Source organism: Manis javanica, chromosome 4 (assembly GCF_040802235.1).
Source record: "Manis javanica isolate MJ-LG chromosome 4, MJ_LKY, whole genome shotgun sequence".
In the NCBI taxonomy this organism is placed as follows: Eukaryota; Metazoa; Chordata; class Mammalia; order Pholidota; family Manidae; genus Manis; species Manis javanica.
The window spans coordinates 24,085,512-24,101,580 of NC_133159.1; the positions used below are offsets into that span (position 1 = coordinate 24,085,512).

The 16,069-nt window shown below is 43.5% G+C and overlaps 1 protein-coding gene across 1 annotated transcript in view; it reads left to right on the forward strand.

The window, feature by feature from the left end:
• Nucleotides 1-15,354, forward strand: part of KPNA6 (karyopherin subunit alpha 6) — a 56,330-nt gene extending 40,976 nt beyond the window's left edge. The window contains exons 3-14 of the mRNA XM_017676735.3: nt 694-786; nt 1,208-1,307; nt 2,173-2,267; nt 2,958-3,089; nt 4,367-4,455; nt 5,428-5,527; nt 5,827-5,990; nt 6,178-6,256; nt 7,856-7,981; nt 8,282-8,409; nt 9,432-9,610; nt 10,179-15,354. Coding sequence (XP_017532224.1) covers nt 694-786; nt 1,208-1,307; nt 2,173-2,267; nt 2,958-3,089; nt 4,367-4,455; nt 5,428-5,527; nt 5,827-5,990; nt 6,178-6,256; nt 7,856-7,981; nt 8,282-8,409; nt 9,432-9,610; nt 10,179-10,366 — 1,473 coding nt within the window. The 3' untranslated portion in view covers nt 10,367-15,354. The remainder of the gene's footprint in view (nt 1-693; nt 787-1,207; nt 1,308-2,172; nt 2,268-2,957; nt 3,090-4,366; nt 4,456-5,427; nt 5,528-5,826; nt 5,991-6,177; nt 6,257-7,855; nt 7,982-8,281; nt 8,410-9,431; nt 9,611-10,178) is intronic.
• The last annotated feature ends 715 nt before the right edge of the window (nt 15,355-16,069 follow it).

Below are 16,069 nucleotides of genomic sequence, written 5' to 3' on the forward strand. Positions count from 1 at the left end.
AGCTTGCTTTGTTGTAAAGAAATATTGGAAGCTCTGAGAAAGAGAGAACCTCTTAACCTCTGAGAAAGAATCTCTTATTCTTTTTCCATTATTTAAAACAACTTAGACATCATTTAGTTTTCATCCTCTTTTGCTTTCTCTCTCCTTCACCTTATAATCAGTGTTAGGTCTGACCTTCAAAGCCCAGCCATAAGCCTGGCCCTTTAAGAGGTTCATCAGCCATTCTGGGCTGCCTTACTTCTATTTCTGGAGTCCAGTCTTTGCAAGTCTCCCTAGAACCGAGATTAATGCCTCATCACCTTTGCTCCACCACATACCACCACCAAATTGGTGCCTTGCCCAGGTCTGATACAATCACCTAACCTGCTCTTCCCATCCTCTTGCTTACCTTTATTCCCTTCCTTCAAAGCCTTTTATACAAAGGCTTTTTTGCAAAAGCACATCACCTTTTATGCAAAGGCACAGAAACCGTTAAAAGATTTTTTTGCTTATAAAAATATTATCTTAAAAATGCAAACAATTAGATACAACATAGAAAGTAAAGCCCTTAAATATCTTTCCATGTCAGTATACTAAGCTTGGCATTTTCTCTGTACACTAGCATTTCCTTGACAGTTGCACCATAATTTAACATTGGGATCATTCTTTATTTGTGTGAGCAGTCTTACCACCATCTCTTCTCTTCTCTTTCAGCTTTTTAAACGGAGAAATGTGGAGCTGATTAATGAAGAAGCCGCCATGTTTGATAGTCTCCTCATGGACTCCTATGTGAGCTCTACCACTGGGGTAAGACCCTTGCGTAAGACACTTGCATGTGCTTCAGGCAGGCCTGGAAAGTAGCTGCTTTTACAGAATAGAAAATGGGCAGTTCACATGATCTAGTAGCTTTGTGGACAACCATGCTAAGCTCTTTCTTCCATGGTCCCTTTTATAACTGGTTAACTTAAGTCAACAAGGATTCCTCTCTGATGGAGACACCTGAGAAACAGTCAATAGAAGCCATCAGTTGTCTCAGAGGTTAGGACTCACCTTCAAATGTACTAACTTGAAGTAGCCATGAACCATGGACAAACACTTCCTAAGCCTGCTGTTATGCCATCTTCTTGCCCCTCAAGTCTTTAGAAAAGCAGGATGAGAAGCAGGATTATGCATTCATAACTGGCTCTGGTGTTGGTTTGCAAAGTCTTGAACCTGTTTTATGTTCTAGGAGAGTGTGATCACGAGAGAGATGGTGGAGATGCTTTTTTCTGATGATTCTGACCTCCAGTTAGCAACCACACAGAAATTCCGGAAACTGCTCTCCAAAGGTACAAAGCCTAGTACTACTCCCAAGAGAGGCCCCACGTGATTGTCTCTTGTTTCTTGTATCTGACCTCATCAACTACTCCCCATTGCTCATTCTGCTGTAGCCCCACTGCTTTTAGTGTTCCTTATATAAGTTAGGCACATTCTTACCTTTGTGCTGGCTGTTACCTCTGCCTGCAGGTATCTATGTGATGACCTCTTCACTTCTATAATCAAACCTTACCTTCTCAACAAAACCCAGCCTGACACCCTATCCAAAATCATGGGCCACCTTGACACTAAGCCTTACCTATTCTTACTTTTCCCGTTTTACTTATTACCTTCTAACACAAGAGAATGTCTCTCCTCATGAGGATGTAAGCTCTCCGAAGGCAGAGAATTTTTGTTTTGTTCACTGTTGTATTCTCAGTATCTACATTTTTATCTGGCATATAGTTTGTGCTCAGTAAAAATCTGATGTATGATAGGGAAAATACTTCTTGCTCCAGGATAGTAAGAAGTCCTCCCAAGAGGGTAACGCTGGTTTTAGAAGGGAGATATTTAGACAAGGTTGCTCACCCCTTGGGCTTTCTCTTTCTCTCAGTTTCTTACTTGCTTAGGTAAGTAAGATTACTTACTTGCTTAAGTTGAGGAAGCCAAAAGTAAGCATACTTAAATTAGGATTGACTTTATTTAAAGTTAGCATCCCAACTGTATTATACAATTCCAAGATGACCAGCTATTGTTAAAACCACCTCACCAAAAGGGAGTTTAGGAATGTTAATAAGGGTGGTCAGAAATATCTACAAAGCATGGTGGATAGACTTCAATAAATGCATCAGCCAAACCTGCTTCTGACTTCCTCTCCTTCCATTCTCCCTCTTCCAGAACCTAGTCCTCCAATAGATGAAGTTATCAACACTCCAGGAGTGGTGGATCGTTTCGTGGAGTTTCTGAAGAGGAATGAGAATTGTACATTACAGGTGAGGCCTGGGCTGGAGGGATACCAGGTGAAAATCCCTTTTCCAAGAAATTGCAGTGGGATGATTCTACAGACATATCTCTCAGAGAAATACAAGTAATATGAGGAAACATTTAAGAGATGTTGTCGGTTGCCTTAGAGGTCTTGGCGTCAAAAAAAAGAGCCAGAATCTCTTCCCTGAAACAGTCTGAAAGGAAAGATACCAAAATATGACAGACTGATTATTTAGCTGTAAATCAGAGGTTTTAGTCCACTTCTAATTACCTTTGTCGTGAGGCAAATTCATGTAGACTCTCTGGGTCTCTCCTCTCAAAAATGGGTAATGAGTCAATCCATTAGAATTTACTAGAAACTGAGCTGAAAGGGACTGTGACAGACCTCTATCACTCTTCTGATTTCAGAAGTGAAGATAGTAAAGCTTAGGAAATGAAAGAGTGACTTGCCAAAGGACTCATGGGTGCTGTGGTGGTGCAGGACTAGACCTGGGGCCTCTGAAGCCCAATTCTGCCCTCCCATTGCACTACATCATGGCCAAAAACTCTTCCAATCATTTAAGGGTGGGGAGGAAAAGGCTTGAGTTTTGCTTTTTTTTTCCAGTCTGGGGCAAGAGGCTTACTGCTCTGATCCAGTTGGTAGGCATGCCTGCCCTGTCTAGAATGACGTCTCAGTAATGACTTAATCTCACTTTCAGTTTGAAGCTGCCTGGGCCCTAACGAACATTGCCTCTGGAACCTCTCAGCAGACCAAAATTGTCATTGAAGCAGGGGCCGTCCCCATTTTTATAGAGCTACTTAACTCGGACTTTGAGGATGTACAGGAACAGGTAATGCTCAAATTTGGCTTAATTCTTTATAGTATATGTGGGATATTAAAAAATATATCTGGTCTTTATCCTCAGTTCCTGGCAAAGAGCTCCTAAAAGCCTTGGAATTTTCTTACTTATAATGAGCCCCTTTGGAACACATCCAAGTCTATGCTAATGAGATGACTGGGTTGGGGCCCCTAGATAGCCTCAGAAATGCGGGAAGGAAGGTAGCCAATCAGAAAGACCAAACAGGATTAGAGGGTAGGAACTCTCAGCCCCAGCATCTTCCTCCCACCAACTTTTCCCCAGCCTTCCCAGGAAGGATAGGGAGGCTGGAGGTTGGGTTATAAAAACTCTTGAACAGTGAGATTCAGAGAGCTTCTGGGTTGGTGAACACATCCATGTGCTGGGAAGGTGACATGCCGGAGAGGGCATGGATATGCTGCCCACCCCAGCCCCTCACCTCATACCTTGTCCTGTGCATCTTTTCCACTTAGCTCTAAGCTGGTAAATATAAGTAAAGTATTTTCCTGAGTTCAGTGAATCATTCTAGCAAGTTACTAAACCTTAGGGGATCATGGGAACTCCTAAATTTTTAGCCAATCAGTCAGAAATACAAGTGGCATCTGCAAATTGTTACTGGTGTCTAAAGTGAGGTCAGCCTTGTGGGACTGAGCTCTAAACCTGTGTGGTCTACGCTGACTCCAGAGTTTAGTGTCTGAATTGTATTGAATTATTGGATGTATAGTTGTTGTCAGAGAATTGTTGGTGTAGAAAAAAAAATACATTTGGCATCAGAGGTGGTATTGGAAAAAAAGACATTACAGTACCCTTTTCTCAGTACCTCCAAATCGCAGATATAAAGACACAACTTTCATTTCCCCTGGATGTTACTGGTTGGGTAGAAGTGGAGAATGGTATTGGGGTTTTTTTCCCCCCTTTCTAGTCTCAGTAGTCCTATTGGGAATGTGAAACTAAAAGAAAGCACCTTCCCAAATACTTCCTGCTTTTCTGGGGGTTGGCGATAGGGAGGTCTTGGTTTGGCTTCTCTGGCTGCAGTACAACTGTCAGCTTGTCTTTCGCACTGAACCAGAACACTCAGTGTTCAGGAAAGGTCCTTATAGTGTAAGTGCTCAGTAAGAATGTCAGTAAGGAGGGTAGCTGAGCTTGTTCAGTGTGCCTCAGGCCTTGATAATGGTTTTCATCCTTGTTACTGGTGGGTACTCCCTCTGGTAGTAAGAATTCAGAGAAGCCACTAGGCTCTGTAGGTAACAGTTCCATCATCCCCTTTTCAGGCAGTCTGGGCACTGGGAAACATAGCTGGAGACAGCTCCGTTTGCCGAGATTACGTCTTGAACTGTTCCATCCTTAATCCTTTGTTAACGTGAGTAATTATGATCATGTGCACCTGGGGCATCTATGTGGCCGACATGGGGCTAATCTTTTACAGTGATAAGTAAATACTGAAACTAAAAGTACATTCTGACTGTCAAAGTAAAAACAGGTATCTTTCGGGAGTAAGAAAATTGTGCCAAGGGAAGTCTTGCGCTTCCTCACTTCATGGCACTATAGAATCTCATGTTGGTTGTACCTGCATCATTTAAAATTAAAAGTATCATTGATATACAATCTTATGTTGGTTTTAAATATACAACACAGTGGTTCACCAGTTACCCGTATTAAACCCTCAACCCTTTTAGTGTACCTGCATCATTTTTGAGCCAGAGAAGAGAGGCAGGACTAGCCCAACTGGAAAAATCAGCCTTCTCTACAGAATGCATTGATTTGCTATGGGTTTATGCAGAGGTATAAACCAAAGACCCCCCAGGAAAGGTCATCTGGATCCCCCATCCTTCCTCCCATACCCTTAAAGTAGAGCTACATCTAAACCACAAAAAAATGGATGAGCTGTCCTTCAGAGACCACAATCTCATAGGCTACCACTGTAACTCTTTCCTAGACCCTTCACAGAAAATCATTCCATACTTCATGGCTGAAGTCCTCACCCTAGACATTTAGCTTTCATTTCCAAAGAGAACAGTACTTGTTTAAAAGTTGTGGCCATGGTTAAGGGCAAAGTGTGTCCTATCTTAAAAGTTTTGCAGGGTTACTCAAAATCCAGCCTTCTGTTTGTCCTTATTAACTATGGTCTTAACTAACCACAGTTGGTCCTAGTCCTCAGCTAATGTAGGTCCAAATCCTAGCCCAAACAGACTGTTAACTTGGATCTATAGATAGGAAGAAACAAGCTACTAGAGTCTTAGGGATCTGAGTGGGTTTGCTCCTGGGATTCATAGGCAATAGCCTTATGCTAGAGACAGCATTGCTCAGGATCTGGCTTTACTGTTTCGTTCAGACTCCTTACCAAGTCCACACGACTGACAATGACACGGAATGCAGTCTGGGCCCTGTCAAACCTCTGCCGAGGGAAGAACCCACCCCCAGAGTTTGCAAAGGTGAGAGCTTCTTTCCAGTTCCTGAGTTATAGCAGGTTCTTTCATATGGAGGAATATTGATAGGGGAGTTTTCAAGTCTTTGGGGAACCCTGTAGAGTTTCTATCCATAAGAAACTGAAAGAGGCAGTTGTCCATTAAATAGGTGATCATGTGTCTGACTGGTAAAGTGAAAAGGTATGTCTGGTGGTTTAATATAGTGGAAATCTCCAGGGCTTGAAATTGCTTGTAGAGGGGACAACAGTGCTAGAACTGATGTAGCCCTATCCTCCTCTGAGTCCCTCTCACTTTGCTTCCAACAGGTCTCCCCTTGTTTGCCTGTGCTGTCTCGCCTACTCTTCAGCAGCGACTCAGACTTGCTTGCAGATGCTTGCTGGGCCCTATCTTATTTGTCTGATGGCCCCAATGAGAAAATCCAAGCAGTCATAGACTCTGGAGTCTGCCGGAGATTAGTAGAGCTTCTAATGTGAGTGGTCTGTTAGAAAGGGCACAGATTCCCTAAACTGCTCTAAGCCCAGACTAAAGAACTGCAATCCACAGTCTACTGCCCTATCCACAGGTCTGGAGCCATGAGAGTGCTGCCAGCCTTGGTGGTCATCAGGGCTGAATACCATGTGCTGACTCTGTAATGATCAGATCTCCCTCCTCTGTAGGCACAACGATTATAAAGTCGCTTCTCCTGCCCTGAGAGCTGTAGGTAACATTGTCACTGGGGATGACATCCAGACCCAGGTAAGGAAGAGGAGAGCTTTCTTTGGATAAAACCTTCCCCTGCCTTGTGCTTTAGTCCTGATGGAAGGCAGTGAGGTCTAGGAGAGAAAGCATGGGCTTAAGTGAAAAATTCCAACTCTGCCACTTTCTGTATGACTAGGCAGCTTGGTTGCCTTCATTTCTTCTATAAACTGGAAGCAAGTTATCATCCATTGGGTGCTTTTAAAGGAAAACTAAATGGAGTAACCTGAATTACTACCTGGAACATTTTAAGGTAATTGTTAACAGTTTTTGAGTTGTGGTCTCTTTGAGATACTAAAAGGTATGGAATCTCACCCCTACTTTCAAGACCTTTAGGATCCCATGGACACTACACTACTTCATGTTAATCTGCTGCTAGTACCTCCCTTGAGGACATATAAACAGAGTTCCTCTGTTCAAAGGCTAGAGGACCTGAGTATTCTTTGAGTCTTGAGTAATTGGCATAATTCTGTGGGATTCTTAACAGATTCCGTATAGGTGAGGAATCTCACTCAAACTCACTCATTTTCTACATCATTCTTTGTGTGTGTGCATGTATGCACAAATATTCATAATATAAAATGGGTTGTTTTTACCATTTTTAAATGTACAGTTCCATGGCCTTAAGTTAAGTTCACATTATTCCCAACCATCATCCGCATCCATCTCCACATTTTCGTCATCCCAAACTGAAACTCTGTGCCCATTAAAGAATAACTCCCCATTTTCCCCTCCCTTAGTCCCTGGTAACTACCATACTACTTTGTGCCTCTTATTTTGAATTTGACTCCTGTAGGGTACCTCACATAAGTGGAACCATATATATTTGTCTTTTGTGTCAGTTATTTCGCTTAGCATAATGTCTTCAAGGTTCATCCATATTGCAGCACGTATCATACCTTTGTTCCTTTTCGTAGCTGAATCCACTGTCTGTATATACCACATAGTGCCTTTTTCCATTCCTCTGTTGGTAGACACTTGAGTTGTTTTCACTTTTTGGCTACTGTGGATAATGCTTCATTGAACATTGGCATATGAGTCCCTGCTTTCAGTTCTTTTGGATACATATACCCAGAAGAAAAATTGGTAAATCATATGGTAGTTTTATGTTTAAGATTTTGAGGAACCACCATACTGTGTTACACAGTGACTGCACCCATTTACCTTCCCACCAACAATATACTAGGTTCTAGTTTCTCCACATGCTTACCAACTCTTGTATTGTCTGAGGTTTTTGGCAGTGACCATCCTAATAAGCATGAAATGGTATCTCATTGCAGTTTTGATTTGCACTTCCCTTAATGATTAGTGATGTTTGGCATGTTTTCATATGTTTATTGTCCATGTGTTTACCTTCTTTGGAGAAATAGCTGTTCAAGTCCTTTACCCATTTGAGTTGTTCAGTGTTTTTAGTTGTGAGGGTTCTTTATATATTTTGGATGCTAATCCTTATCACATATATAATTTGCATATTTTTCTCCCATTCTGTAGTTTGCCTGTTCACTCTTTTAATGATCTTTTGATGCACAGAAGTTTTTTATTTTGATTAGGTCCAGTTTACCTAATTTTCTTTTGTTGCCTGTGCTTTTGATGGTCTAGGTTATTCTTAACTGTTCAGCCCTCCCTTGCCTGCTTCACTTGCTGAGCAGTCCCAAGGAGTCAATCCGGAAGGAAGCTTGCTGGACCATTTCAAATATCACTGCAGGCAACAGGGCTCAAATACAGGTAAAACAAGCAGGAGGGGTGGGAGGACAGTGGGAAGGCATGGGAACATGAGCGGTTATGGGATGTTTGCTTCCAGAAGAAAGAATTTGTTCCCCTTTAGAAATTGGGGTCAGTGTGTGCTGTTGGCCCAAGATTATTTGTAGTGGAAGCCAGGTTCCTTGCAGCCTGTCACCTATTTGGTAAGAACAAAGGAGAAGGACTAGGAAGGGGAAGATGTCTAAATCTTCACTGACTTGTAGGCTGGATTTGCTTTCTCCTCTTGAAATGACTTTCTTCCTCATACCCCAAATCCTCTCTCAGGCTGTCATAGATGCAAATATCTTCCCTGTGTTGATTGAAATCCTTCAGAAAGCAGAGTTCCGTACAAGGAAAGAGGCAGCCTGGGCCATCACCAATGCCACATCAGGAGGAACTCCTGAGCAGATCAGGTATCACATTCCTTTCCCATTGTCTTGGGTGATATGTATATTTTCTTGGCTCTTGGTTTATTCTTTTTCTGGGATAGGTATGCCCCAGTACAGCTGCACTAGGGTTTAACTGATAAGCTGCTAGAATGGCACTGAATCTGGAGTAGATTCCTATAAACTATGTCCCTCTTTTCCCTTCTGGACTATAGAAAACTGACACAGACATTCTTGCACTTCTGCTTCTCTGTACCCTCTAGGGAATTTAAATCTGTGTAATTGTCAGTTATCCGTGCAAATGAAAGAGAAGCATGCTGTGGCTTGTTCAAAGCAGCTCTTTGGGGAAGTCATTTTCACAGTGATACTTGGGAAAAGCAAATAGGAAGCTCCTTTATGTGTGTGCTCTTTGATTGTGGTTTCTATTATCAACATAAGTGAGAGTGGTAGGAATTGGACAGGTGTCTTGCCCTCAGCTTGTAGCTTAGTAAGGGAAGTATGAGTATCTTCAGTATCTATAAAGCCTTAGGAGATAAAGGATAGCTGTTGAGTTAAGCTTCGAAAGATACAGGGTTGTAAGAGGCCTTTGCACAGGAAAAAGCATAAGTAAAGGAACAAAAATCAGAAACCCAGAGACCTTTACATGTTTGACTGGAATGTAGTGTCCTTGAAAGGGAATGATGGGAAGCAAAGCTAGAAAAGGAGGGTAGGAGCCAGATCATAGAGGGTCTATATTGTCATTCCAGCAGAGCTTAGACTGCAAAATTTTTAATCAGGGAACTGATGTTTCAGAGTGGTAATACTGCAGTAAGGAGATGTTAGAGACGAGGAGGAATCTCTGGCAGCCTTCCACATGGAAATGAACTAGACCAGGAGCAATGGGAGGGTGGAGAAATTGAGGGAAAGGATGGGTAATTATGAAAGCTGAGCTAGAGTGGATAGCTGGGATTGCTGACATGTATGTGGAAGATCCACAGGCCCCACAGCACCTGCCCAGCACCTCCCTTGCCCTTTATTAATATGCAGCTTGCCTGGTCTCTGGGCCACAGGTATCTGGTCTCACTGGGCTGCATCAAACCCCTGTGTGACTTGCTGACTGTGATGGATTCAAAGATTGTGCAAGTTGCCCTCAATGGACTGGAGAACATCCTTCGGCTTGGAGAGCAAGAGGGCAAGCGCAGTGGCTCAGGGGTCAATCCCTATTGTGGTCTCATCGAGGAAGCCTATGGTATGTACTTTCTCCCCTGCCTCACTTCTTCCTCATGTAGAAAGGTTCTAGGTCAGAACCTGGCGTCTGTAGGGCTTCAAAGTAGTATACATATGTGAGCATGTGTGTTACTTTGGGTCATCACTTGAATGCAAAGTTTTACACCATCAATTCCTTCTGTCTCTAAGGAGCAGTAGATCAGTTCTCTTTCTGATAGGCTTTACCTAGGAAGCAGGTATGATACACATGCAAAAATAAAGCTCCAGAATTGAATTGATAATAGAATCAGGTGCTAGAAGGCATGTTTTCAGCTGAGCTTCTAGCAGATTCCAGTAAGAGTGCTGGATTGACTTACTATTCATCTCTGAGAGATTCAGAGAGACTAGTGATTTGCCCAGGTCATGCTGAAAGTTAAAAGCACAATCAAGACTAGAACCTCTGGCTTATAAGTGACATTTTGGTCTTTTTCTTTGGGTTTATATAATTTTGAGAAAAGATTTTGGCTCTTCTTTTTTAGGCCAGAGGAGGGGAAAGAAAAATAGACCCATAGGAAAGCACTCAAATTTTATTTTTCTCCTTCCTTCCATAGGCTTAGATAAAATTGAGTTTCTCCAGAGCCATGAGAACCAGGAGATCTATCAGAAGGCCTTCGATCTCATTGAACACTACTTTGGTGTAGAAGATGATGACAGTAGCCTGGCCCCCCAAGTGGATGAAACACAACAGCAGTTCATCTTCCAGCAGCCTGAGGCCCCCATGGAGGGCTTCCAGCTATAATGTCTGCCTCCGGGGAGGGGAGGGGATGGGAAGCACCACCGACCAGCGGAAAAGCAGCCCTCTGGTGGGCGGGAAACCATCCCCCCAGCCATCAGCCACCACACACCTTTGCTGCCCTGGAAACTGTGCTCTTGACCTGCTCCGCCCCCTTCCCTAGAGGGAGCACCCTCTGGACAGACAGAACCATCTGAGGCTCACATTTGGGTTTTGTGACAAGAAGGGGACATGTTGGGTTTTTCTTCCTTACACTATATTTTGGCTGCACATGTCTTTAACCCAGGAGCCCTGGGGTAGACAAAGGAGGACTGAGGTAATCGATTTTGCACCTTTTTATTTTTATTTTTTCTTCAGTGGTGACTTCCTTCCCTTTTATCTTCCATCATCCTTCCCAGTCCTCTGCCCTGATCTGTATAACTCTTATCTTGGGTACTTGAGCAGATGGAATATTCCAGAGGTTGGGGGGTGGGAGGGGAGGGGAGAAACCCAAACAAAGTGTTCTTGCTCTGTCAGAATATCAATCTTGTATGCTTGGATTGAGTTATTTAATTTTTTTTCTTTTGCACATTTTTCTTGTATTAAGATTGCTCTTTCCAAGAGCCATGAGTTCCTGGTTTTAGGAATCCCAGCTGCCAGCATTGTCTGGGACTAGAGGCTGAGAGGGAGGTCTCCATGAGACAAAGGACCGTCCCTCCCTCTTACCCCTTGCCCAGACCTCTTTAGTCTGGGAGCTCCCCCTCACTCTCCTGGGGCAAGTACACAGTAGGAGTGGAGGGGAGAAACACAGGCCTTCATGTGTCGCTACTGATCCCATGTTTCCTACCCACCTGCCAATGGTGCAACCCAACTTCATTTGTTTACTTGAAAATTCCACTCAGAGTCAAATGGACCTCTGAGGTAGCTGTATTTTCTCCTAAACATGAGACAGATGGCTGTAGCTCGTCCTTTCTCCTGAGGAGAAAGCCCTTGCTCTGGTGACCCAGAAGTTGCAGAGGAGGTTGGAGTGAGAGTGTCATGTATTGGGATAGCCAGGGACCCCTGTCTTTGGCCTTTCTTCTTCCTTTTCCATAGTTGTATTATGTATATTTTACTTCCAAAGGAGAGAATGTCAAAAAGTTCTGTATTTTTTTATAGTATATATTAGTTAAGTCAATCTTAATTGGTCTCAAGAGGAAGAACTCTGTAATTTCTGTAAGTAGGATACTGTGAGGAAGACCAAAAGAGATGTGGAAGCTCCCTTGCTCAGGAAGTCTGAGCTTGGTCCTTTTCCTCTCGACTTGGGTTCTGGGCCATTACCTAGGACCAACCCTTAGCTCTGGATCCTTTATGTAGCAGGTCAGCCTGGCCTGATTGTCCCAATACCTGAAGGGAGCAAGGATGACCCCAGGGCCTGGTGAGGTCTACCACTCTGATCTTTACTGCAGAGCATCCTGCTTACATCAGGAAACTCAGAAAGCAGACTGCCTTCTCAGATTCATTCTCAGAGGCCCTTGCCCACAGAAGTTATCACATACAGTTTTCCTTTCCAGTTATCACAGAAACTTAGCAGCCTCAGGACTTTAGTGAGAGTTACTGCTATCTTTACTGTTGGGATACCCCATACGTGGTTTGAGTTTTGCCCTTTCATGTGACAGTTACAATCCTAACATCTTCTCTCTTTGGGTAAAGCTAGTGCAGTCCTCAGTGGCTTGCCTGTGCTTCAGTGGATTACATATGGTAGAGCCCAGCTGTTGGGCATAGCTTAGAGAAGGTTGTTGGCTAAGTGTAGGCCAGCTGTGGAGCTGAAGGCACAATCTGCCCTGCCCTGCTTCCAGTCAGAGGTGCCCTGCTCCAAGCTGTATTTTCCCCTCCCCCAGAACAGTGCCATTCTTGCTTCCATTCCTATACATCCTCTCTGGCTCAGGTGAAATCCATACCCCTCTGCTTACAGATCTAAAGTTGAGGTGCTCACTGTCAGCTATAGGTCTTGAGTTGGACTCTTATTCTAGTGTTGAGATCCAACTGCAAAACCATTTTCTGAGAAAGGTGGTTTGGGGCTAGCAGTTATCTCTGGAAAGTCACACCAGTGCTGTACCACCTTAGTGAGTCAGATGCTACTCTTCAGCTTGGGAATGATGACTACCAACCCCCAATCTCCCAGATAGGCAAGGGCAGGATCTTTTTCACTTGGCCTGCCAACTCCATTACAAAACTGTCCTCCAACAGTTCAAAGAAAAGCCACACCCTTGTCCTTGTCCAAAGGGCAGAGCACTTAGTAGGGTCTATTTTGAACATCTCAAGCAATAGTTAAGTCCTTGATATTTGGACCAAATTTTTATTGTGAGACATATACATCCTTCTTTTCCCAGCTGGCCCTCCAAAGTCTACTTTTGCTTCAGATCTGGACTCTACCAGATGGAAGGCTTTTTTGATCATCTGGCTGCTGCTTAAAGCCAGTTTTCTCCAAGGACTTCAAAGGCTGAAGTCTCCAGGGCAACATGAGGACAGTCTTCTCATCAGATAAAAGTGGCTTCTTGGAGCTTTCCTTTGTTAGTGTCTTCCTCAGATCATGTTTTCCCATTATCTTCCTCTTACCCTTTCAGTCAACAAGCAAAGTTCTTCCAGCCACAGAGGCAATAACATCATCTTGTGTCTCTTCCTTTCCTTTGGCCATCTTGGGAAGCAGAATATTTTTTTAGCCCAGGCTTGATAGCCACTCTTTGTGAGCAGCCCCTATCTGGACTCCAGACCTGGCCTAAGTGAGGCCAAAGGCTTTCTGGTAGATTTCTACATGGGTGTTGCAGGGATGCTTCCCAGCCTGCTGTAGGGAATCAGCTGGTAAGACATGTTTTGGAATCTTCATGTGATGGCACGTGGCTGGTCTATCCATCTTAAGATCTCTGGTGGATATCTAGATGTAGGTTAAGGAAAGGAACCTTTTTCTTAGCTAAAGTGTTCAAATACTGTTTTGAACTATTTTATTAACAGTCACCTCTAGGCATCCCACTCCCAGGTACTAACAGGGTCTCTGGTCTTAGAAACCTGCTTTCAGTTCTGAGCTATCCCAGTGACTGCCTATTCTTGGTATTGGCTGCAACTTTCTGCTAAAGCTACATGGGTTCCACCCTCAGCTGGCCAGCCTGGTTACTGGGGGCAGTGGATATAAATTATCCTTTCATGGAGTGAGCATTGATGGCCTCAGATTTTAGGGACCCTTGGTGTTCCCCTTTATCTAGGACCCTTAGATCTATTTCTTCTGCTCTCTTTGCCCTGGAAGCCACTTTCCAGGAGCCCTATTTTTTGGAGTTGAACTGCACAGATTATAGCTGCTACTACACTTCAGGAAGAGCAAAAAGAAGGATTTCAGGCACAGACTGTACTTCTCTCAAGCCAAACCAGTTTAAAATGAAAACTGTCTAGCAGAGTGAACTGGATTTCCAATTTCTCTTGTCTGCCTGCCTTCTCCCTACATCCAAGAGTTACCCTTCTCCAGCAAACTAGAAGGGAAGGGAATGACTGCCTAGCAATACTTCCCTCCTCATCCCACAGTGCACCTCTTTGAAGGCTTGTTTGTTTGTTCAGGCTACACCTCTTCTCCCTGAGACTCACAGTTTGGTATCCATCCTCTTTGGTATTCCTCAGCAGATTCAACTTCTGGGCTCAGATTCTGGATTCTCGGTTGAAGGCAGGGAGCCAGATTCTCTGGGTCCCTGCAGGCACTACAGGGACACATGGGGAAAACAGGCTGGCTGGGGACCTCAGGAATGTGTGTGTCTGTCTGCCTTCCTGGCAGCCTTGGGAATGGTACAAAGCTTAGTGCGCTGAGCCATAGGAATTGCTTATAACCAGTAGCGACATTTTTTAGTTAGAACTATCCTAGGAGTGAGTGAGTGTGACATACTGCTCAGAGTAGGTTTCAAGACTGCACATTCTAGGCCAATCTTGTCCAGTATTTTTTCTATGTTTTAACCTCTGAATTCTTCTGTTAAGCCAACAAGCTGAAAATTTGGCCATGCAGGGATCCATATCATAGGCACTAGCTACTCTTTGGCCAAGGCCTTCATAAATAATTCAGTCGTTCCATTGTCTAGCCCCTAGCCCACCCCCAGATAAAGACCATGGCAAGGGAAGAATTTGAGGTCAATACCAACCAAGTGAATTGAAGCTGTTATTTTTTTCTCCAAGAGGACATTGTACATGATGCTTGGGCTATGTGCAGAACCAAAACTGGGTATGAGAGTTAGAAGGGGCAGCATTAAATAATGGGCCCAGAACACTCCAAGAGAAAGGTTTGCGTAGTTCATTCTAAAGGTCTTCTGTGGGTTTGGGCCTACCTCATTACTTCTGGGCCAGCCCTGATACTGACATCCACGTCAGCACATGCCTGAACCCCTCTGCTGAACACTAGCCATATTCCCCTCTGTAGGTCCGTCAGATCTTCAGCCCCTGTATTTTGGGGAGAGAAAACTACGATGCCCTGGGGGCAGTGAAGGAAGTCAAAGCTCAGATCCTAAAACTGACTGGGAACCTCTGATTCAGAGGATGTCCTTAAAGAGTCTGCCTCTATGAGAACCTTCAGGCCCAGGCTCTTTCAGCCAGCTTTTGTGGGAACTGACTTTGATCGAACCACTAAAGAAGTGAAGGGGGTATGAGGTCCCAGCGACCCAAGAGAGACTGGATGTCCCTGGAAAACATCTTGGGTTCCCAGCTACAGACCCTAAGAACCTGAGTCAAACCCTTTTCCTCAGTTTTTTTCCTTTCCAATTTTATTTGCTTTTAGTTTTCCGAGAACTGTAAACTCTGGCTGTTATCCATGTTCTCAGGGCCCCTGGGTAGACCGACAAAAAGCTTGATTACAGAGCAGACATAGGCCAAGAAACCATGGCATTGAGTGTGCTGAGTCCAGCAAATGATATTTATATACACATCCAAATTTGAAGAGAAATGTATTTCTTTAGGTTTCAAACACTGTAATAGATATAAAGCAAAAATAAAAAACCTGTTGCAATCTAGATTGTCTTTGGAGTGATCCTAAACTGGATTTTTTAGAAGTAAATGAGAAGAGGGTGTTTAAACTTGTAACCTAACACAGAACTATGAATTGCAACCACCTGCTTTTGCTACAAAGAATTTTTTTGAAATACAAAGAGTTTTATTGAAATTGACATACAATAAATGGCACATATTGATAAGTTTTGACATAGATGCATCATGAAAACTATCACCACAACCAAGATAGTGAACATACCCATCATCTCTAGAAGTTTCCACATGGCCCTTAAGAATTCTTCCTTCCCACCCAACCCACAGCAGTCACTGATCTGCATTGTCCCTAGAGTCCTTAAAGTCTTTTAGCAGCATTTCATCAGCATCCCTCCACAACTCTTTGAGCCCACTGAGGTCATAGAATTCACAAAGTACTTGTTTTGGTTTAGATCATTTCCTACAGCAGAGATTATAGACAAGCTGCCAAAAAGTCAATCCAACACAAAAGATTGGTATTGGTTTTCTGACTTATTTAGGTTTTAATTTGTTGGCAACATTTTTTAAAATGAGGGTATATCTAGAAAAATATCTGGCACTACTGGGCCTGAATTTCTGCTTGAAAACTGCCTGCAAGAACTGTAGTTTACCACAATCCACCAGTTGCCGGTGGTCTGCTTGACTCTGGCAGATGCAAATATTGTCGCTATTTTAGAGCAAAAGAGAAAATAACTTTTTAACCCA